Genomic DNA, 24,060 nt, shown 5'->3' with positions numbered 1-24,060 from the left:
TAACTTGTCTTCCAGCCTCATCTCTTGCCGCCCTTGCCTCTGCACATGAACTCTGCACTCTACCCATCCTGGCGGACCTGGAGTCCTTTCAGTTGCTGTGCTCTGACACACCTCAAACCTCTGAACCGACTCTTCTTCAGTCCCTTGGGGAAAAACTCAGCCTGACCCACTGCTACCCTCTATGGGAAGGAAGCTTTTCAGAATTCCCTCGAACTGATTAAGTCACTTCTTCCTTTTCTCCCCTTAAGCAAAATGTACTCACCGTAATTATATAGCATGTGTTTCATTTAGTGGTAATTAATCTTTGCATGATTTTGATCTCCCAGTAAACCAACGATCGAAAGCCCCAGGTTCGTATTAGAATCATTTGGAAAGTTTTTAAATAATATTGTTGCCTAAGTCCTACCCCAGAACCAGAATGTCTGGGTGTGGCCTAGGCATCAGCATTCTTTTTCTTAAAGCTCCCCAGGTGATTCTAATGTGCAGCTATTAACTAAAACCACCGCACTAGGCTGTGAGCTGCTTGAGAGTAAGGGCCGTGTCCATTTCCTGTGTGTGGAGCTCTACTCACTGCTCCAGGCTCTTTTTCCGCATCCCCTTTCCTCACACCTTGCAAAATGCCTAGCTTACAGCAGGAGCTCAACTAAGAGCTGTGGAATTAATGACTACGCACTTCATTCGTTGGCTCAGTGATTGGGGTGATTTAAAAAAGGGGTTCAATCAATTACACTTCTTTCCCACAGCACAGGCCTTGGAGTGGGGGAAGTTTGCAGAGACAGGTATCCCATTGGTGTGGAACTGATACGTGATATCCATGACACACCACACAGACATTGGCTATAATGCTCTTGATTCCTGATACTTGTTTCTTTACTGCTTGGAACATCAGTAAGCTGTAATTGCCCTTTTTGGGGCCTCTAGAGCATTACATGCAAAAAATATTTTAATGTCTTTTTGCCTATCCAGTGGACATGCTGTTTATTAGCCTTTTAAGGAAAGATATAGGAAATAGATTGGGTTTTCTTATTAGAACTCTCCTTCTGCAGTTGGCTCACTGGATTCAGTGAAAGTGATGTTGGACTTCCCTAGGCTGTGTAGTGCCCAGGGGGACTTAGGTAACAAGTAGAAATGTTGCTTGATGTAGCATTTACCTGCCAGTACAAGCAGCTACATCAGTCTCTGCCTGGATCAAGGAACTTAAATGTCAGACTTTCCAAATGTAACAGTCAGAGATGTGCTGTAGACTGCATCTGATATTTACAGTTCTTTCTACCAAAGGTGAGCTGACTTTTGTTGCAAATGTTCTCCATTGCAAATGAGAAAGGCCTTTTCCTTTCATTTGTACATATGCCTTTGATATTATTACTTTCTTTACTGTAATTGTGCAGAAGTCCACAGATGTATTTGAATACATTATGGCCCTTGCCTGTGGCTACTAAAAATATAATTGGGAAAGGTGAGGGGTTGATTTTAGGAGAAGCCTATTAATATTTATTTAAATAGTTGCAAGTTGCAAAAAAATAAGTCTTTGAGATTTAAAAAAATTAGATTACTTTTCCAGTACTGTTTCAGGTCATTTCTTTTCACAAGTTGAGCTGAGGGAGACCAAAAGCTATAATTTCACTTTCTACATCATTCCAAAGTGCACTCCCTTTTTTCCTGTTGTCTCTTGTTTATCACCATTTTGTTCTTTTCTGTCTTTCCCTCACACCAATACTTGTATTGGTGGTTGTTTTTAATTGAACAACTGTGTTTTACACAATGCTAAATGCTTTATCCCATTTAATTCCTCAAAAACCCTGTGAGATAGGTACTATTATTAACCCCATTTTACAGAGGAGAAAATTAAGACACAAAGAAATTAAGTAACTTACCCAGGATCAAGCAGCTAGTAAATAGTAGAGCAAAGATTCAGATCTAAACCATGTGTTTCGGTTGTCTGGGCTCTTAACTATTTGTTGCCCGACCCTGAAGTTTAGAGTGGTCAAGGTAGCGGAATGAAGGTGAAGGGTACTGAAACTGGTTAAAAAACAAAAACAATCACCACAACAAAAAACCAGTTCTCCTTCTTCCCCCACCTCAATCCCCATTGCTTTAGTGATGAGTCCTCCTCTCAGCACATTCAGTGAAAGAATCCAACAGAACAAGTACTGAACTTGAGATTTTATGTTATCATTTCTAAAACTTCCAGCACAGAATGTGAAATCAGTAATGATAAGAAAGAGCAAATTGTAGATAAAGAGGGAGACACTATTTATTATTGAATTATTTATTATATGGACATTATTTATTATTGAATTCAGGGGCAGCTGGGGAGGGACCGTGTTCACTGGAATTAGCCTTTATGGACTGACTGCAGTGGGCCTGGCTGAGGGATGGCCACACTCATCGCCCACCATTTTAGGGGCCTATGGGAAGATCCAAAGAGGCCAACAAGGGAGAGAATCCCCCCACCTCACCCTACTCCCCCCACCACCCACCCCAGCAGAAGAGAAGGGCTGGGCCAGTTTTGCAGGGCTAACCAACACCATTATGTAGCAACCCCTTCTAATTAAATCCAAACTGGTACTTGGACAATTAATGGAAAGGTTGGTAAAAGCAGAAAAACGTATAAAATATACACATGCACTTAAATATTGTGTTTTAATACATAAGCATACATTCATTTGACCATCTTTGGAAGCAGAAGCAGAGACTTTCCTTAGAGCAGGGATCTTCAAACTGAAGTACCCCATTATCTTTCTGGCATCACCACAGCCATTATGTGGCTTTGGTTTTCAGTTTTAATTTCTTGAAAGTCATGTGAGGGTTTAAAGACACAGATGCCTCAATCTGAACACAGAATTTATCATCTTTATGAGTTTCCTCAGTCAGAGTTGTGTTGGTCACGTTTGTTTAATAGCAATGATTTTCTTTTGCAACTAGTCTTCCCCAAATCTTTCTTAACTTAGTTTTTATAGCGATAGCTCCAATTCCTTTCACACTCATATTTCATTATTCATGTGACTGATGTTTAATTAAATACATAATTAATAACAAGCAGAACTGACGTAAACAGGTTGGGTATAACCACAGTGAGCCTAAACCACTGCTAATGGAAGCAGAAGGAAGACGGGTGGAAATAGTTCTCAGTGTGTTTGTGGGTGGGTTAGTTAATCCACTGAGTTGGTTAAATAAAAATTGGCTAAGTGAGCTTCTACTGTAGGTAGAACACAATTTTGTGGGAGAAAACCCTACCTTTGGGAAGATAAATGCATCTGCCTCTTATGACAGGAGTAATATCTAAAAACTAATGAGTACAATTTAGGCAATAAAGCATTTTTTCTTAATCCTGTGAATACAATAGATCATATTATATTATTCATTTCAACAGCCGTTTCCAGAACTGCCATTGTTATGCTTAAAGACTTTTGTTTTCCCCTTTGATTTAAAATTTATTTTAACCTAAGAAAACCCCCTTATAAAGGGTGAGTGTGATCTTCGCCTCATGGACATTATTTATTATTGAATTCAGAATACCATCACAGAATATTTTTCCTTGAAAATCAGTTTGTAAATAAATGTTGCAATGAGTTACAAAGTAATGCATTATCCATGGATGACTGCAGAACTTAAAATAATTTTTAAAAGCTTATTGGCTAAAAATCGCTATGAGAAAAACACTATAGACCATTTCTTAAATTTATTCTGTTTAGTTTAAATGTGGTTTAAAATGGTGCTGGGGGAAAATATGTGGCCCCTAGGGATTGGCAGAAAGAATCAAAAGCAGCTTAGCAAAGAGACAGAAATGGAAATGTGATATTTGTCAGGGGAAATGAGGGTATTATTAAATAAAATGGAACCAGCCCCTGTGTTAGAAAATACCTTAGTGGGTAAGTCATGTTTGAGGCCTCTTTTGTCTTCTGAAAGACTGAGAGGCTGGGCTGGCGGAGAACGGCCTGAGCCCAGATGTGATGGGAGGAGCAAAGAGAGCCAAGGGCGATGTTTACTTCTCAGGTCAGGTTCAACCTCCTGAAAGCTCAACTGAATTCAAATCTTCATTAGCTTCCTGAAAAGGTTTAAGAATCACAGCCAGGCCTCTCTCAACATGGGAGGTTGGCCTGTAGTCCTGAGGGAGGCAGGTCCTAGGAGGGGCCTGGAGTTTCCGCTTGCCCTTTGGAGCTCTCCAGCTCCTGTAGGAAGATCGTGCTTGTTCTGTGTTGTTGGCATTAACGTATCCCAGAACCTACAGCTTCTCCTCTCTGGTATGCACTAGACAAATGCAAACTTTAAGTAAAAAAAAAAAAAAAAAAAAAGCATTGGAGAGATCGTGTTTTAATGAAAAACATGCCAGCATAAAAGTGCTTTAAAATTCTAAAGTGCACCCACCTCAAGTGGGATCTCATTCCAATGCAGAGTCTGAGTCTGTAGGTCCAGAGTGGAGCTTCAGTGTCTGCATTTCTAGCAAGTTCCCCCAGGGTGCTGGGGCTGTTAGTCCAGGGGTCATACTCTGAGGAGCAAGGATCTGGAAGACTTGATTTCAAAGTCTGGCTTCTTACAGCCTCCGTTTTCCCACCTGTAAAATAAGGGACCTTGCACTAAAATACCTTGTAATTCTGACCCTCAGCAGCATTATGAGACGTGCATAGCTAGGAAGGCTGGTCTATGTCAAGAGCACATCTCTGCTCTGAGTTTTCAAGGGCTCCCCATTATAACACTGTGAAGACAAAATGGAAGTAGGAAAACAAACGAGGCAGGAAATACAGTTTGTCTTCTGACAGTCCAGAGTGTTTCCAGTTTTATTCACATTGTGCCTTTGCTAACATTGAAAGGTTTGACTTTAATTAAATCCCATGATCAACAAACGAACCTTCTAATTGTGCTATTTGTCTCAAATAAGCTGCTGGGTCGGCTTGATTCTGTCCACAGCAGTCTAATTACCAATAATAATCTAGCAGAGACACAAAAGGTTATTACCTTTAGGTCTAAAACATATTTTTAACCAGGGTAGAAGTAAAGATACAGCTTAATATTAAAGTTTTTTTCTAAATCAGTCAGTTGTGGAGGAATTTCATGCCATCATGAAACCTTTCTTATCCTTCAGCATCTTCTCAGATGCTGCCTCCTCAGTGAAACTTTCCCAGAGGCCACAGTCAGAAGTAGTCGTCACCTCCTGCCTCTCAGGTCCCTGTTTCGCCTCCATCGGAGCTCACACCTCACAGTTGGGCTCCTTCAGTTACGTGCCTGTTGTCTCCCTCACTGAGTCATGAGCTCTTTAAGCCATCTTGATGGAGCGGGAAGAGACTCTGGGGACTTGAAGCCCAGATACCGGAGTAAACACTTCAGCACTGTTCTATCCTGGTCATATGACCCCAGGAGGCCATGGAAATTTCTGGCCTGGATGCCGCTCTCCATAGTGGCCAGGATCAGATGAGATCGTTGTGAAGGTTGTGTGAAGTAATGGCTTAGAGTAAGCATCGGATAAACATTTGCTATGTTTTACCTTCTATAAGGTCAGGGATCATGACTTAGAAATCCTTGTATTTCTATTACTTCGGGAAAAGTCATGCATAGTGGGTGTTCAATAAATTCTTTAAACTTGAATTTAATATCCTCTCTTTTAAAGAGCTTGGGGTGTATTTATTTTAGGCATAGAAATAATGCAAGAAGGAGAAAAAAAAACTGTTTGATTTTGCTCCTCATAGCTGTTAGTGAATGCTTTTCTGAAACATAGGAAACATACTTTGAAGTAGCTATTAAAATTCTGACAGAGATTTATTTCTGGTTTGCTTAGTTTAGGAGGAGAAAAGATAAACATTACACAGGGGAGGAAAAAAATCCCTGTATTTCACAGGCAATTTCTATAGGCTATCCATTTTTATAGATTTATATGTATAAACTTTTTGGAAAAATTTGAAAAAAAAATGATACTAGTTACCTTTGGGAATAGGGTCAAGGGTGAAGGAGAGAAAGAATTTTCTTTTCATTTTATACATTTCTATATGGTTTGTCTTTTTGGCCATGGAGGCGTATTTGTTTGTTTAAATATATGTTAATAGGGATATCTGGGAGAATTGAAGGATGGGCCATTTTTATTTTACTCTTTTGTATATCAAAACTCCTAATAAATGTTATTTTAAGCTTTATTTTCAAGTGACTTAAGTACAAGGTGCTAATGATACATGAAGGTTTTCTGCCTCTCAAGTCCCGAAGCTGTCTCCATCACAGAAGTCTAGGGTAAGCTCAGCTCATTCAGCCTTTACTTCCTCTGAGCTTCCAGAAGCTCCCGGGGTGGGGCTATGTCCTCACACTACTGCGGGTGGCTGAGATCTAGCACCCAGTTATCAGCCCCTAAAGTGCTGGACTCATCACTACATAAAACCATGGTCTGGCTTAGTGAAGACGAGGCTACAGTTTGACTGCCCGGAGGAAGAGGAAAGACAGGATATAGAGACCTGCTCAGCAGGAGCATCGTCCCTTCTGCACCAGAAAAATAAGACGGTTACCCTCCTTTGGGCACAGTGCAGGAGCCTGTTCTTTTTAGCAAGAGATTGGATTTCTATTTGTCCTCTGGCACCACTGAGCTGTTCTCAGCACTGACCCCCTTATTCCCCACCGAGCATTGGGAATGTGCCTGTTTGGAATGTCTTAGAAGGTAGTGCGCCCTTTGTCCTGTGCTTGGGTAGAGTGAAGCAGCATTTTCCCCTAGTTCCCATCTGTCATGTTCTGCTACCTGAGACTTAACTCTAATTCTATGAAGATGGTGCCCAGGGAGAAGGCACCTCAGGGGCATTTGAGGTACTGCTTTCAGTTCCAGGGGGTACCACCACACAGGGCCTGGACAAACTGGGATGTTTTCACAGAAGAGCAGCCAGGGTTGTTGAAGGAATTATAACTACATTATACAAAGAACTGCTGGCAGACGGGGATGTAGTCACCTCTCACTTTTCTGTGGTCAAATCATTAATGTCTCTGTACTTTAGGTTCCTCGCCAATGTACTGGGCTTCCACAGTATTAACCCTTAAGTGTTGTCATGAGGAAGGATTAAATAAGTTAATTCATATAAACACTTAGAATTGGCAAGGGTTCAGCAAGTGCCAGTGACCATTTTTTGTTCCTAGGGCTGGAGCTTCAAGAAAGACTCCCAAGTCTTCAGATTATAGTGGCCACAGGTCACTCCTGACCTATGGGCGCTCACTTTCTGATTTGTAGGCATGTTTAAAGACACAGATATTATTATGAACAAGCTTAGCTCCTGATTATTCTTCTGAGAGACGTGAGTGGCTAATCTGAGCCTCTTAGGCTATAAATAAGATATATGCTGCATACACATTTCCCCGGGTGAACGTGTCTGCTTTTGGAATTCTTCTGCCTTGTGCTGATACGTTCTTTGAGTTGTCTTTAGGTATGCATTGGGTCTCAGGATATGAGTAATCCCTTTATTGAGAAGGATGATCTGAGCATGGTCAGCCCCGTAGTACAGAGAAAAATAGGCCATGCCCTCCCAGGCAAGGATGACCAGTCACCTGTTTGCAGCACCCTAGTCTGAGTGAAGACAGCTTTTGTTTTGTCTTATTGTACAAACGGCTTCGACACTGGCCATTCACTGTAGCTCTCTCTGCACTCGGTTATCTGCCAGGCAGCATCCTCATGCCACTGATGCGAGAGTCACCAGACTTTACCAAATGTTCTCCTTCTGGGTCTCATACTGATCTATTAACTGTGTGTTAAGCAAATACATTCAGGGTGAATGCTTAAATAGGACATTTCCCAAAGTAGTCTAAAGCAATACATACATCAGTGACCTTTTTTTTTTTAAGCTTGTTGCTTAGATGCTGCTGAGTATCTTGAATGTGCCTTTGAAAAGGGACTGTTCAAATGGTGCTTTGGTGAAACAAGGGAAAAAGCAAAAATGGATGAAAGATGTGGTAACAGCTTTTTTAACGCCACATCCAGATATAACAAACTTCCATTATTCACTGTACCATTTCCTCAACACATTGCACACCCTTTCAGGAACCTCCCTGAAGTAACATTTGCCACATCTAATATTATTTCATCCTGGGAAAGATTCTGGACAGGGCTTACCGGGATCTGGTCTTTTAGAAGAAGCAAATGAATTAGAAAATTCAAGTGTATACTCACAGTGATGCAAGGACATCTGTCTAACTCTTGATTTTCCATTTGTTTCCCTTATGGGAAGCAAAGCCAACCATAATAAGTTTAACAATTCCCAAACTACTAAAAGCTATTTCCCTTCTCTTTAGGCTCCTTAAAACTCCTGGCTCCTAGAAAAATTTTCTCTAATGTGTAGAGTTTGAGACTATTTTAAGATAAACTCTTGTAATCTCCAGACTCACCTTCCCCAGGTTTCTTTCCTTCTTCCCAGGAAAGGGCCAGGACTTTCAGAAGGGACTATTGAGAAAGAACCCATGGAATCCGACGTGTCTGACTTTGGCACAAGTCATTTGCTACAGACAGATTGAAAGCAGGCTGGGGAATCCACTTTGACCTGGAAACCCTTGACTCAGTCTTTCATTTTGGCCTCATCATGGGGATAAGCCAGGCATTCAGACCAGAGGTGACATGACCATGCGTCACACTCCAGGATTGTTCTGTGTGGAGACTCCTATGCCTGCCCCCTGGGAACTCACCACCGCAAGTCCGATAAGAATGTGATTGTTCTGTCTTTTGCTTTTGCCATTGGTCATGGCAGCTGAAGGTAGCCCACAGAACTTGGTTTCCAACTTAAAAGCTGATTTTTGTGTCCTAAAGGGTATATTTTTAAAGGAAATGTTTCCCGTGCAAAATGCTGGAATGTATTTCGTCCCTTGTTTATTTGTTCCATGTGTCATTTACTCCCAATCGCTGACATGTTTCTTTGTTTTCTGTGTGTTGCAGGTAGCATAGTGTACCTCGGGATGATGGTGGGGGCATTCTTCTGGGGAGGACTGGCAGACAAAGTGGGAAGGAAACAGTCTCTTCTGATTTGCATGTCTGTCAACGGATTCTTTGCCTTCCTTTCTTCATTTGTCCAAGGTTATGGCTTCTTTCTCTTCTGTCGCTTACTTTCTGGATTCGGGTAAGATTTTCTCCTTCATATTTTATAGTAATGTGTTTATTCTTCTTAATTGTATATGTTCTCCTTAGTACCAAGAAATTCTACATTAATACATTCCATCTCTATATTTGTGTCAGCTTTAGGAGTCATGCTGGTTCTTAAAAATATAATTATCAGCCTTTAAATCCAGAAGAGAAGGGAGCACACATCTTTGTTCTCGTGACTGATTCTTTTAGCGTTTTACTTCTAGGAAATGGATATTATTTTCAATGGAATGCTGTTTCTATGGCAGCACATTTATAAATGTATTTTTCTTCTGAAAATTTAATTTAAGCTAGAAATAGCTCTGGTCCTACATTATGAACTAATTAAAGGTTCGAACCATTCAGGCATTCTCTTAAATCCAGGATGAGATTGTCTCAAGTAAATGTTGTTTTATTGATCTATGCTAACAGCATATTTAACTAGGTAGGAAGCCTGCTTCCTGAGTTGTAATAGGTTCTTTTTGTTAAGTTCTTGTTGAACTAACAGGAAGTTATACTATTAGCCAAGTGCCATGGCATAGTATACACATTGCCAATGGTATAGTCATTTTCTTTAAAGGGCTTGAAGCACTTACTACTTAACTAAATGAATTCCAGCTTAGGGAGACCCAATAGTTCAATTAGGAGAGTCCAAGAAACTGGTGTAATAAAGAAAAAAATAGTAAAAATATAAAATTTCTGATTCATGCTTAAGAACTTTATTTTCATTAGAGACATTCTCTCTGAGATGACCAGCATAAGATGAATCTACAGGTATAATATAAAATGAAATGATAAAGAAAGGGAAATGCTGGGTTATTAATTTAAGAAACACATCAGTATGGTTGCTGACGATAATCGTACTCACACAGCAAGACACAGTTTTGTCAAAAGAGAAAGGCAAAGAATTGCAACATGTCTTTTAAATTATATATAGTAGTACTTTAAAATCAGAGCTTAGATTAGTAGGAATATAAGGCATCAGAGACAAAGACTGTTTAAGGGGGTTGCTTCAAGAGTACAAAGATTTCCCCATGCAGACTAATGAGTCCTTTCATAATTCATTCAAAATAGTTCAAAATATATTATTTTCTGCCATAAGATTTGTCCACACGTTACGATTGGTGAATTATCCACACATTTTTATGATGTTCTTTTTAATCAGTCGGCACTTTGCAAATCTGAAACTAAACTGCACAAATTGCAAGAAATTTCCTCAAAGTGAATACATTCCAGTAAACCACTCCAGTAAACCTGGAGGGCTGGAAAGTTTGGGGAAAACAATGACCAGACTCAATAATTAGCTTTGTAATGATGGAGAAAAGGGGCTTTTCAGAAGAGGGAAGCTTTGGTGCTCAGAACTCTGTGAGGTTGGCTACATACACTGCCGACTTGAGCAGGTAATTTGGCTCCTGGATTCAAGGAGCTGCAGCAGACCTAATTCAGAGTGAACTGAGATACCTAAGGAAGAACAAATGTTATCTGAGGCTGTTTGTTAAAGAGTCTTCTTAGGGTCCGTAGGATAAAACATTCTTGCCACCAGGAAAGGCCAAGGCTTCTTTCCACTTTCTATTACCTGCATAATATCATTAGCCTGTTGGTGGAAGGCTAATAGCCTACATTCTGGAACTTTCCAGTTTTTTCCCTTTTCGGTCTTATCCTGGAAATTTCAAACCATACCCACAGACTCAAAAGTACCTGACTGTGGTCAAATTATGATGGCGATTTTAGTTGACAATCTGGATTGTGACATGGTCAACCCAACTGACTGCAGAGTAAAGGACCGTTATGGTGGCTGCAAAATAATTGAAACGAATGGACTGTCCAGAAGCTAATTCAAGGGGAGCACAGAAGCAGAGACTGCTTGGGTATATTCATGACCTAATCTTCTTCCCTGTCACAGACAAATCATTCTTCAGCAAGCAGCTCAGGGCTGCTGACCTCTAAATAACATAATTTGCCTGGCAAAGCACAGACTGTGTGTTGCTAACTCAGCTAGGCTCTCTAAATTGTGGTACCAGAGGTAAACACACTGTGCCTTTGCAAGGTTGGCACAGGACTGGGAGTCCAGAAATTCAAGTTCACCTACCCTCAACCAATTCCCAGACTTGAGCTAGTTGAGTTGAATGAAGGGGAGACAGTCTCCTTGAGGAAGGACCCTGGTACACTTCTGAAAATTTATACTGTTAATCCTTCTCCCAGCCTTCCCAAGGGACCGATGACCTTTTGCTAGGTTAAGTGTGCATGAAGGAAAAAGAAATAATCAGGCTTTTCAGGGGTTGTTTACTAGGCACTAGCTCTGAACTGACACTAATTCCAGGAGACCCGAAGTGTCACTGCGGTCTGCCAATCAGAGTAGAGGCTTATGAAAGTCAGGTGATCAATGAAGTTTTAGCTCAAGTCCATCTCAGAGTGGGTCCAGTGGGTCCCTGAGTCCATCCTGTGGTTATTTCCCAGTTCCCATTCTACTGACAGAATATTCACATTGGTGCAGCACCTACCCGTTCACCAGTTCCACACCCGGGGAATCTCAGAGGAGGAAGAGAATTTCTGGGTCACAGTCCAAACTCTTCATTTTGCAGATTAGGGTTTAGGGGTGGAACTAGGAAGGACACAGCTGGGACTTAAGTTTCAATTAAGTCCTTTTGAACTAGCAACTCTGTAAGCAAGTAAACTGCATTCTGAATCCAAGGTTAAGATGCATGCTGTTGATTTTATTGCAAATGCCAGAAGTTACTCTTATTTCATTGCTGAAGCATCATTAGCAGCACTATGTTATATTCCTGTTTCTGCATACAAAAGAGACTGGAAGAGGCTCTTGTTTTAGCCTGAGATCTACTTGGGCTTATGGTTTCATTGTCTCTAAACGTGCTTTCCTCTTAATTCACCACACCAAGTCATGAGTATATTTTCTTAGAAACATAAATATGTCGAGCTGCCATATTGTGTGACTTTAAATATTTATTCAGTACAAAGCATAATTTTCCTGCCAGGGACAGAAATGTTCTGTGGGAATGAGGAATAGGGTATCACCTATTACTCGTCTGTCTCTCACTTTCCTAAGTGCATCTCACTCCAGGGAACAGACACTTCCCTCTCCTCTTTTGTTACAGAAAATTAGAAAGATGGGAAATGGAGTTGACACCATTGATTCATTTTCATTTGCCCCGGAATTAAATTATTTGTTTCCAGTCACTGTTAATTATGGGAATGATAATGCCTTGGATGCCAGGCAATGGTAGAGTGGGGAGCTGCTCACTGAGGGCCTGGCACACTGCTAAGCATGAAGGCCAGGAGAAAAATATAACAGCAACAGAAATTAAAATGAAATCCAATGTGTCTGTTTATCGTAAGTGAATAAATAGTTATTTCTCCCTCTGCGAATGGACCCTCACAGATGCATACTTCATAGCTCTTCACAATATCCATCCATTAGCTGCATTAGGTGATAATAACCAGAATGCCTTTGCTTTGTAGAAATGATCACCGTTAACTGGAATTCTTCATAGTGTTTTATATGTAGCTTCTCATTTATTTCTGCACATTTTAAAAATAATTAGCTATGCAAAAATATCATGCCTTTTTTACATTAGGAAATTGAGCCACAGATAGATTGATTTCTAAATGTTCAGTTGACCCCCAGGTCTTCTGAGTTTTAGTCTAACTACTTATATGGTTTCCCTTCAAAGTAGTATTTCTCTTAAGATATATTTTACTTTCTTATCATACTGGATAAATGCAGACTCATTTAAAATTTTTCAAAACTTTTGAAGTGTGTTTTATCAAACACCTGTATAGTGCTTTCCCCGTGAGAGATGCTGTGTTAAACATTTTACAAATATTGACTCATTTAAACCTTATGGTGATCCTATGAGGAAGATGCTGTTTATTCTGCCCACTTTATAGATGAGAAAATTGAAGCACAGAGAGGTTAAGTAACTGTCCAAGGTCACACAGTAAGTGGAGTAGTTATACCCAAGCAGTCTGGCTCCAGGCCCATGCTCATAACCACCAGGCTGTGCTGTCTCAGATTCAACAATAAATGTCTCTAATTTCATATGACATAACATCCAACAAAAGATAGGCACTAAATAAATGTTTTAAACAGACCCTTCAGGAAGATTTCTGACCCAAAGAATCAGAATGGAAAGAACTTTCCCAATATAGAAGGTAAGGCAACAGACTAAATTAGCTTTAATCCAAAAAATATCGCAAACCCTAATTACTATAAACAGAGAGTCAGTGTTTTCTTAGGCCGGTGTTGTCTGACACGCTGCATGTAGCTCCTAAGCATTTGAAATGTGGGCAATTTGAGATGTTCTGTAAGTATAGAATATATAACACTAGATTTCAAAGACTTAGCATGTATAAAAGAATGCAAAATACCTCATAAATTATTTTTGTGTTGATCACGTGTCAAACTGATAATATTTGGTTATATTGGGTTAAATGACTATACATGCAATTAACTTCACCTGATTTTTTTTCTGTGTTTTAATATCTTTTCTAGAAAATATAAAAATGTGTGTGGTTCACATGATGTTTCTATTGGAAAGCAGTCTTAGACAATGTCTTTTATGAGGATTTCCAACATAGAAAAAGTTAACCTTTTGGACACACTTTATTTCCTAGTGTACCCTTTGACAAAGGTGCTATTGTTACTTCTATATCAAGATAGAAGTAATAAAGCAAAATATTTTTCTGGACTCACAATGTATAACTGTGGAAAATGCACCATATGCACCCTTTAGAATAGACTACACGAGCTCCTTGAGGGCAGGAACTTGAGTTCTTCATGTGTATACTTCCAGCAACTTGGTGGTGTGCCTGGCCCAGAGTTTGGCTGGGTTAAGGGGTGGCCCGGGGGGGGGGGGCTGATGGATGGATGGGTAAATGGCAGGTGGGTGAGAGAATGAGTAGAGGAATGGGTGAGTAGCTGTGTCCAGGTAGTAGCCAGAAAAGTCTGCATGTTTTTATCAGCATATCGATCATCATCATCTGTATTCATTGCACCGTTTAGGTGCTGTGGGAATGAATGCATTCTTCCAGCTCTCTCAATAGCTAGATTAAGGTTTTTTTCCAGGCAGCATTAGAATTCTGATCTATGACTATACCTTTTCCCCAGGGGCACCAGTTCTGCTGCTGTGGATGTGTAGACTTCTGTAGGTTTAGGAGGCTTAGGGCACCAATCTGCTGGCAAACAAGGGCTAGAGGAGTTAGATTGAAACTATGTTTTCTTAGAAACACAACTTTTACCCAAATTACATGTTTATATCTCAATATTTTCAAAATAGTAATTTTCTACCAATTATTCTATTCATAGCTTATATAATATTGAGAAAATAACAACTGTCCCTATCAAAGAATATTTTTCTTTAAACTGTGACCTTGGCGATTGGAGGACTAAAGCTATCAGAACTACCCGTCCTTTAGCACTGAAACTGGGCATAGGAGATTCCCGTTCTTGATTTGATGATTGGTTGGGTACCAGTAAGTGTTCTTCTATCTTGAATACTCATAAAAAACATATGTCTTCTAGTCAATATAGTGATCTCATTTTCTGTGCCAACCCAGTCATTCAGAGATTGGGAGATCTATGGCTCATCTCCCTAGAATGAACACAAATTTTTTCTATAGATCCTCATTGGAGAATCCTTAACCTGAGTAGAAGTCACTGATCATCCATCTCTCCAGAGCTCAGTTAGCATCTCTTATAATTACACTGACTGGGAAGGAAGCATTGTACCCCAGTGTTTTGGTATCTAAGCCAGCAGCTCCTCGTTTGATTCTACCTGGTTCTCTTTCACGTGTACTCATTCAGCAATGAATCTAGGATGCAACCCCATTGGTCCTGTGTTTGTCAGCTCATCAGTCTGATTGGGTTGTAGGACCAGCCGCTGTAGGGCAGCCGTGAGGAAGTAGAGTTGCAGACAGCCTCCTAGAACAGTTTGAAACTGTTTCTCAAGTCACCACGTTATGGGTGGGACATATCATTGTATCTCTTTTTTTTTTAATGCATTAATTAAAACTTTCACTAAATTGAATCAAATATTGTAGTTTTTTACAAATCACGTGTAGAACATCTGACACTGAGCAGAAAGCCCAACAGAATCTTAAGCTAAGTAAACTTTATAAACCACATGGGTAGTTTTGGTAACATAGCTTACTTGCAGGTTCGAGGTTTTGAAGGGATAATAAACCTACATTAAACATAGGGATTATAATATTAAAGTTATAAAATGATAGAAAATACACATTCCTTGGTATGCTGGGATAGAGAGAGAGCATGGGTTGTTAGAACTTGCTTTGGTTCTGCCCTTTGCATCTCACACGGCTGTACAGGCCCTGACTGTGTTCTCGGTCCCTCTTGGCAGGATTGGAGGAGCCATTCCTATTGTGTTCTCCTACTTTGCTGAAGTGCTGGCCCGAGAGAAGCGGGGTGAGCATCTGAGCTGGCTCTGCATGTTCTGGATGATTGGCGGCATCTATGCCTCTGCCATGGCCTGGGCCATCATCCCGCACTACGGTAAGAGCCTGCCTGGCACCGCCGGGCTGTCGCCTTGTTTTACGTCAGCCTCCATTCCCATCCCTTTCCTCTCTTACAAATGCTGGTTTGAGAACAACACTGTCATCATTATGAAGACTGTGCCCGTGGTTGTGTAGGAATACTATTGCTGTTTGCTGTCTTTAGAGCCATCACTTTCATTTGTTTCCTATGTGCTGTCAACTCTGGGGTCCCTGCTCAAGTGGACGTGAGGGGTTCCACGGATCGTCATCAGAATGGAAGGCAACATGACTCACAGTTGTTTCTGGGCCTGCCAAACACACCAGGCACACACAAGTGCCTTTATTCTGGCCCAGTCCAAAGCTCAGCCCCCGTGTCAGCCCCACCTCCCCTGGCAGCTCAGAGCTGGGGGTGGCAGCGGGAAGACTCCCGTCTTGGTGTAGACCACCAGTTAGCGGCACTTAACAGGTAACTGTGCTCCACAGAGGTCTCCTCCCCAATTTCTCCGAAGCACTCACTGGTCCCACTCCCTCAGAATACTTGAAGGTTTCTTGTTCCTGAGCAGTTCTCTCCTACTCAGCACCTACAAGCTCCCAGTTGCTTCACCACAAACAGTGAAATTCAGGGAAAGGTTAACAGAATCCAGGAATTGAATTTAACATATAAGAAAAGGGGAGGGGAGGTGTTCTGGGCGTGTGTGTGTGTGTGTGTGTGTGTGTGTGTGTGTGTGTGTAAACAGGCTAAAGTTTGCAAAATATGAATACTAAAAAATTAAAATCACATGTGACTCAAAAACTCACATTTTGTTCTGTCTAAAATCTAATCAATCTAAAAATTAGATTTCAAAATTTCATCCTGCTTCTTTTCTATTTTTCTGCCTTTTTTTTTTTTTAATAGAACAGAGCAATTTTTCATTATAAAGCACAGTTCTGTTAGGGAACAACCTTAGGTGAATTTAACTCATTGCTAAAATCAAAGACAAGACAGGCTTTACGATTCAGAAGTGTTGCGATTTGTTTTATCATACTGAGTTACAAAATTCATGTTGTCACACTCTTTCTTATAATAAACCTAAAATGTTGCTTGCAAACCAAAATTGTCTTTAGCAACAGCAAAAACAATGCATAAAGAATTGGTTACCCAACTTAAAGAGAACTTTTCTTTGCCAAGCATTTAAGTTAAGTGTAGGGTACCAAGCTTAAGTGATGGGCCTACCCTTTTTAGACTCTGTTCACTTCTGGGCCACAGACGGCCTCATGTAGGCAGTTACCTGTATCTACCACGAGGCTTATCTTCTGCCACCATCTGAGGAATTAAACTTGTTTCTCCTCCTTTACCTGGGACCTGAGGATCTCAGCCACCCTCAGAACCTTTCTCTATAGGGCAGCGTCTAACTCCCACCCAACTCAGTTGGCTGTTCTGAATGGAAAAGTCATTTCACCGCCATGTAAGGAATTGCTTCTTAGGAACTACATATAGGGAGACACAAAGGAGAGGCAGAGCCCAGGCAGAGTACAGCTTGACACAGCATTGCTCCCAGAAGCACCGCTACTCCATATGTAGCCTTTGTGCAAATTAAAATAAGGTGCCTTGTTCAGGTGGACACACAGGGTACAGCTGGCAGCTGGCTTCCGGCTGAGGCCAGCCTTGTTCTGTGTCTCAGCTTCTGATGGCAGCACCGCTCCTTGGCTCCGGCCTCACTTATTCTCTGGAGTGCCTTGGCTCCCGGGTTTATTGCCATGACTTTCTTGGTCCCCACTTCCCATCATATCTCAGAATTTCTCCTGCTGGCCTTCCTAAACTCTTAACTCAGATTGGCTTTGCAGCCTGCGTGTTTCCACCAGGCCTGAGCATGGTTGCTTTTGTGTTGTTGTTGTTTTTCCTCACTAAGCATTTATTCCTCAGGCTCCTGCCTTTCATATATCCCTGCCCTTGAACAGTGGAGGGCTCCACATTTTGTCTCTGGCCCTGCCAACCATCCGTCAGTGGCTGTCCCACAAAAAATTAGCATGATCTCTACCTTTATTTTTCTCAAGCGCATGTAAACTATTCTGCCGAATCCATATAAAACTGGAAAAAAGAGCTGCCTAATCTATGTAAAATTGGAAAGAGGGGAGGTTGTGAATCATAAACAATGCATGAAGAGTTACAAAAACAATCACAATACAACAAAATTAAATGTACCTGACGCTGCCCTTAATTTCTGTGTTACAGGAACCTTAAGAAATAATGGTCTGGTTAAGAAATCAGTAACAGAATATTAAAACCTTTTGCCATGCTTTATTGAAGGCTTTCTGTGGCCAGAAGTGTGGCAAAAACAGCAAATTATTGCATTCCTATATGTATATTAGAATCAACAGGGGAGATTTTTTTAAATGCCCGTGCTGATTTCATTGTTATACTCTTGCAACTTGAAGAGTTCCAATTTTTTCAGAAGAATTTAAGTTTTAAAATCTTCTGCTAAGGCTATTACACTTTTTCATAAACACACTTAGTGATGGAGATAAGTGGGGTTTTTTTTCTGAATATGCCTTTATTTTTAATTTTTCAGTTACAGTTGACATTCAATATTATATAAGTTTCAGGTGTACAGCATAGTGATTAGGCATTTACATAACTTATGAAGTGATCCCCTGATAAGTGTAGTACCCACCTGACACCATACATAATTATTACAGTATTATTGACTATATTCCCTATTCTGTACTTTATATCCCTCTGACTGTTTTGTAACTACCAATTTGTACTTCCTAATCTCTTTACCTTTTCCACCCAGCCCCCCAAAACCTCCTTCCATCTGGCAGCCATCAGTTTGTTCTCTGTATCTATGAGTTTGTTTCTATTTTTTCATAAACACTTTTTAATAAATGTTTACCACTTCCGCTTTACCCTGAAAATACCCCGGCTAGGGTCCTACCCCAGATCAAGCAAATCAGATTCTCGGGGCTAGGGCTTGAGCATGGATGGTTTTTATCACCCCCACGTGGTTCTCCCATGCAGCCAGATTTGAGATTCTTCAGCTCCCTCCATCTCCCAGTGGGTGATCTCAGAAGCCCCTGGGATTTCATCATGTACTTACAGGGAGGGCTGTGAACTGAAGCAAAGAGATGAGCCTCCTGACCTGCATGATCGACTTTTTCAGGTGGTGTTTGAGTTTTAGTATTGTTGGTTTCGTCCTGGCTAAACGGCTTTAGAGCTCATTAGATTTAGAATCACACTTTGAAAGTAGCTTCAACATCCAGATATCTCTTCTTTTCCATGACACATGTTTTTACCTTACTTATAATAGACAAGGGGTGAAAGTCTATCCACTTACCCTGCAGCCTCTGAAAAAATAACAAGTTTTCTATTTCCCTCTGAAATTCTGTGGTGTGTAAATGATGCCGCAGCCCATAGAAACAAGAGCAGGCAGATCCTGCCTCTCCATCCTCTCTCTCCGGGGACCTCTGAGTGCTGTCACCTGTACAGTGTATTGAGTTTTCACCCCGCAGGGAAGGAATTTGGGGCATAATAAAAGAACTCAGAGCCAGGTCCTGTCCCTTCTCACATTGGTAATAGGATTTGCTCTGGAGGGCAGGAATGAGAATTAGCATCCACATGGCAAGTATTTCAAATGATAAATGATGCACATAGTCCTGAGGGAAGAAAAGGGCTTTTCCGTGTTTCTGGGTGTCGCCTTTCTGCGTTTGTGGCAGAGTAGTCAGCGCATAGAGCCCTGAGGATGATACTGTGAGACTTGAATCCTGGCTTCAGACAAGCTTCTGATTAACTTCACACATCTTGTAACTAAAAGAAGCAAAGACATCTTGGTAATCAGACAACCTCGGGAGTATGTGGATTTGTAAGCCCAGACATTCTCATTGGGGCTGGAGGTGAAGGGTAGGGTGGATTCAGGCTGTGTGGGCACCCCAGCTTCAAAGTAGACCTTGAACTGATCGCTGAGGATGCTGGAAGGAAATCTGGAAGGATTCTTGTGAAGTTAGACACAATACCAGAAAGGGTGTTTGGATTGCTGCAAGGGCTGTGCCAGGAGCTCCTGGTGGACAGTGGGACCCATCTTGCCTGCAGGGGCTGTTTCTCTACCAGCATCAGATGATGGTGGTGCTTTCTCTTCACATCACTGCTCTTGGTGCTGAAAACTTCCCTGGAAACAAATGGTCGCCAACATCTGAAGGTTCCCAACATAAAACCGTGGTTCCCCGGAAATGAGACCTAGCCAGACAATCAGCTCTAATGCGTCTTTTGGAGCAAAAATTAATATAAGACCTGGTCTTATTTTACTATAATATAGTATAATACAATATAATATAATACCGGGTCTTATATAATATAATAATAATATAATATAAATAATATAATAATAAGATATATAATATAATATAATATAATATAATATAATATAATATAATATAATATAATATAATATAATATAATATAATATAATATAATATAATATAATATAATATAATATAATATAATGTAATATAATGTTTAAGACCGGTTCTTATATTAATTTATGCTCCAAAAGACGCATTAGAGCTGATTGTCCGGTTAGGTCTTATTTTCGGGGAAACAGGGAATTACCTTGGCCACTCTGACAAGACCGTAGGAGGCAGAGCATGCCAGGCACCTTTCCTGCCCATCACCTCCCTTGGGACCAGCTCCTTCCATTCAGGAGCTTCTGAGCTGTTTCTCCCGCTGTGGCAAGGAGTAGTCCTCGTAGAGCAAGGAAGGGGACCTGGGGGGGAACAGCCGATTCAGCAGGCAACGCCCTTGCCACAGAAGTCATGTGCCTGCAACAGCTGAGGCCAGGTGTTTAGGAAGTCTGGCTCTCCTTGGCCCCACACCCACCGTGCAGCCCACGACCTCTGACCACATTGGGGATTGGCCCCTGGTTCCCAAAAGAGCACACACTATGTGCGAGAACAGACAGCGTGTGTAGAAATGTTGTCCTTCAGCCTTGCTCCCCTCCCCCATGACCCCTAGTAATCAGGACACTTCAGCATTTACTGGAAGCCCCAGTGCCTTAAGGGAAAAATGCAACTGGGGGCTGAATCACAGGGACTTTCCCTCCTTGGCTGAAAGCTCTCATTCAGGCCCAGGCTTTGGCTTTCCTGCTGAATGCAGTGCTGTCCGCTCCATTAAACCCTCTGTGGTCATTTTCTCTTTTAAATTTGCGTGCAAATCAGATGAGGTGTGTTGTCCCCTGCTGAGGTGCACGACAGTGTGCAGCACAGACATTCAATTAGCTAAGTGGGAAGGTTGTCGTTTCAGCAGGAAATGCCTCAGCTTTTAAAGCCCACAGCACCCGGGGCTGCACTCAGCGCTGCAACAGCCCCATGGCCTGCATCTGACTTCACTGCAGGTGTCTTAGCGCCAGGCTGGGGTGCCCACAGAGCCTGAATCCACCCTACCCTTCACCTCCAGCCCCCATGAGATGTCTGGGCTTCACAATACACATATTCCCAAGGTTGTCTGATTACCAAGATGTCTTTGCTTCCTTTAGTGTCAAGATGTGTGAAGCTAATGTATTTCTTCTCCCTAATGGTGAAACTGGAATGAAGAGAGGAGGGAGAGTCGAGTAGCTGTCTGGCTGAAGAAGGAGGCAGGGAAGGCGCTGTGTGTTTTGTTCACAAGAGGGAAGGCACTGTGGCCAAGGGGAAGGCAGGGCAGGGAGAACTGGTGTTGAGGGTCAGCCCCACTGTCTGGGTGTGTGAGCTTTGCCAAGCGTTTCCTTCGCCCCCAGCCCCATTTCCTAGTCAGCACTGTGGTGGGGGTTAAGAGCATAAGATCATGTTAGAACACCCAGTGCCTAATTAGTGCTCAAAAATGGAAGCTCTTATTGCTACCAGGTTCATATCCCACACCAGATACCCAGACCCTGGCAGCATAGCCCAAAGTGAGCTCGGAGCTACAGGAAAAGAGAGAGAATGCGCTGAAATGCATAAAATGCGTAAGCCTCTCCTAGAGGGTGAGATGATCAGCGTCAGAGGAACAGGTCTCCGTAAGAAGCTCAACTCTGCTGGCACCTTGTTCATCGTACAGTGAGATCCATTTGGGACTTCTGACTGCCAGAACTGCAAGATATAAATGTGTGTGGCTTTCAAGCCACTAAGTGTGCAGTCATTTGTTACAGAGCACTAGGAAATGAGTACAACATGTAATTAAATCTATCAATTGTAAGTGGTGAGATTTGATAAAAGTATACAATTGTGTGACGACCACTGCAACCAACATACAGAACAATTCCATCACCAGAAAGTTCCCTGGTGCCCCTTTGCAGTCAGTTCCTTCACACCATGCCTGGCAATGTTAGACTTTGTATTTTCCCAAGTTTCATATATATGTAATCATACAAGATGCCGTTTTTGTGTCTGGACTCTGACTTTGCACCATGCCAGCGAGAATCATCCATGTGGTTGGGTGTGTCAGTGGTTCGTGCCCTTTTGTTGCTGAGTAGTTTTTCACAGTAGGAACGGAACAGTTTGTTGATCCATTCACCAGCTGATGGACCTTTTTGGTTGTTTGCAGTTTGGGTTGTTATGAGTAGCACCGCTACATACATTTGAGTACAACTTGTTGGGTGAACAAAGTTTTCATTTCTCTTGGGTTTCCACTTCATTCCTAGGAGGGAGATTACTGGATTGTTTGCTAACAGGATATGTTTAAATTGATGAGAAACTGCTAACCTGTTTTACTAAGTGGCTCTACATCAAAATCCAAAAATTTTTTAAAAGTTTCCCAAACACTATACGGACCAAACAGAATTCACTTGTATGCTAGATGCCAAACTTGGCCTGGAGGCTTCCAGGTTTAAGACATAGAAAGCTAAGCTGACCTGGAGGGAAGAAGAAAGGTAATCAGCTTGTGCTGATGGCAAGATGGCACCTTTCTGGCAGCCCTAGTGTGAGGAAGATTTCACATTAAGAGAAAGGCAGGCGGGACGCTTGGTCATCAGGCATGTGTGAGGCACCTGTGCCCTTAAACCAAAGGGAGTTGAGCTGGGGTCCTGGGGAAAGAGTCCTGGCAACCAGAGAGAGCAAGAACTGAGTTTTGGTTAGAGATTGGAAGTGAACTAATGACCCAAAAAAGGCAGGGCCTGGGCAGTGACCTGCTGAAGGGGCAAAAAGGACCAGAGACTTTCTGAGGGGATGGTGGGATGCAAAATGTCTGATTGGCAGCTGTCGTCATCTCACATGAGAATTACCCTTAGTGGTTTATGAAGATTTTCAGAAGCATCATCACGTGACACAGGTGAAAGTCAAATTGCGTGACAATCTGTTCTGCACAGGGCCTGTCCAGGCACAGGGGCTGCCCAGAGTGGGCAAGGAACAGGGGCCACTCTTCTCATGACCATCTTCCCTCTGCCATGTGTGCTTTGGGCTTGACGATGCCCGGGGCCAGTAGTGAAGTTTCTGTCTTACAGTGGAAGAGGGTAGAGTACCGTGAGTGAGCAAAAGGCAGGAAAGACGTACAAGGGGCCATTTTCCCCTTTCCAAACCCAGAGGTGGTACCCGTGGGACTGAGTGTGAGGAACCATTAGCCAAGGGTTTTGCTGGGGCATCGTCTCACATCCCTCTTGTGCCCAGTGCATACCTCTGCCTAATTTGGGGGCCAGAATTTTTAGAATTTTCTTCAGTGAAAAATAAATAAGCAAGTCTTAGTCATCTTCATAACCTGCATGGCACCCAACACGATGCCTGGCCCAGACTATCCCACAATGAGTGTTTTGTTGAATTGAGTCACAGAGCCATGTAATAAATGACCGGGTCAGGGATATTAGGTCCCTCCATACACCTGATCCCAGACAATTGCTTCCAGTACTAATTAGTCCTATTAAATGAGCTTGTGCTGTGAGCTTATGTTTTCCTTTGTGAATCAGCATTTTTAGGAACACTGGTTCCCATCCTGGTGGTGGCTGTGGCTGGTGGGTCTTGGAAGGGAGGAACGTGTTTGTTCCATCACGTTTCACTTGACTCAAACCTCCATAGGAGCTATTACTTAGAACAGCAGAATTGTAACTTTCCCATTGCCCGAGGTTTTGCTATTGCTAAGCTACGGCTACGTTATTGTCACTGAAAATGGTTTTCAAGCTTCTGGGGTATTTCTCTCTCTCTCTCTCACCTCTTTTTTTTTCTTTTTTTCCTGGCCTGTAACTCACATTCCAGTTCTAAAGCATTATATCAGTGGCCTTTGCCGGCTTCTAGAAAGACCCAGACAGTTATATTTATAAAGTGTCAGGCATTCATTAGGCACTGCTTGGTCAGGGAGACTTTCCCTGCTATTAAGAATGAGTTCCAGCCAAATCAGATCCACTTGGGCATTTCTCAAAGAAAAGCCTGTCAACATGGTAAAGGTTTAAAGAGCACAGAATCACCTGATTGAGGAGTGACAGGGCAGAAGCTGGGCTACGGAGACCTGTGAGTCTGTGGCTCCCAGCCGAAAAACCTCACAGGGGAAAAGCTTCAGAAAACCAGAAAGATGGCTGTCA

At 41.9% G+C, this 24,060-nt stretch overlaps 1 protein-coding gene across 1 annotated transcript in view; it reads left to right on the top strand.

Moving 5' to 3' along the window:
* SV2C (synaptic vesicle glycoprotein 2C) overlaps positions 1-24,060 on the top strand; it is a 183,128-nt gene that overhangs the window by 80,153 nt on the left and 78,915 nt on the right. The window contains exons 3-4 of the mRNA XM_019728142.2: positions 8,882-9,062; positions 15,439-15,590. Coding sequence (XP_019583701.2) covers positions 8,882-9,062; positions 15,439-15,590 — 333 coding nt within the window. The remainder of the gene's footprint in view (positions 1-8,881; positions 9,063-15,438; positions 15,591-24,060) is intronic.

Source organism: Rhinolophus sinicus, linkage group LG03 (genome assembly GCF_036562045.2).
Source record: "Rhinolophus sinicus isolate RSC01 linkage group LG03, ASM3656204v1, whole genome shotgun sequence".
Lineage (NCBI taxonomy): Eukaryota > Metazoa > Chordata > Mammalia > Chiroptera > Rhinolophidae > Rhinolophus > Rhinolophus sinicus.
Note: the sequence above shows the minus strand (reverse complement) of the source record. Positions and strands in the feature narration are given on the sequence as shown.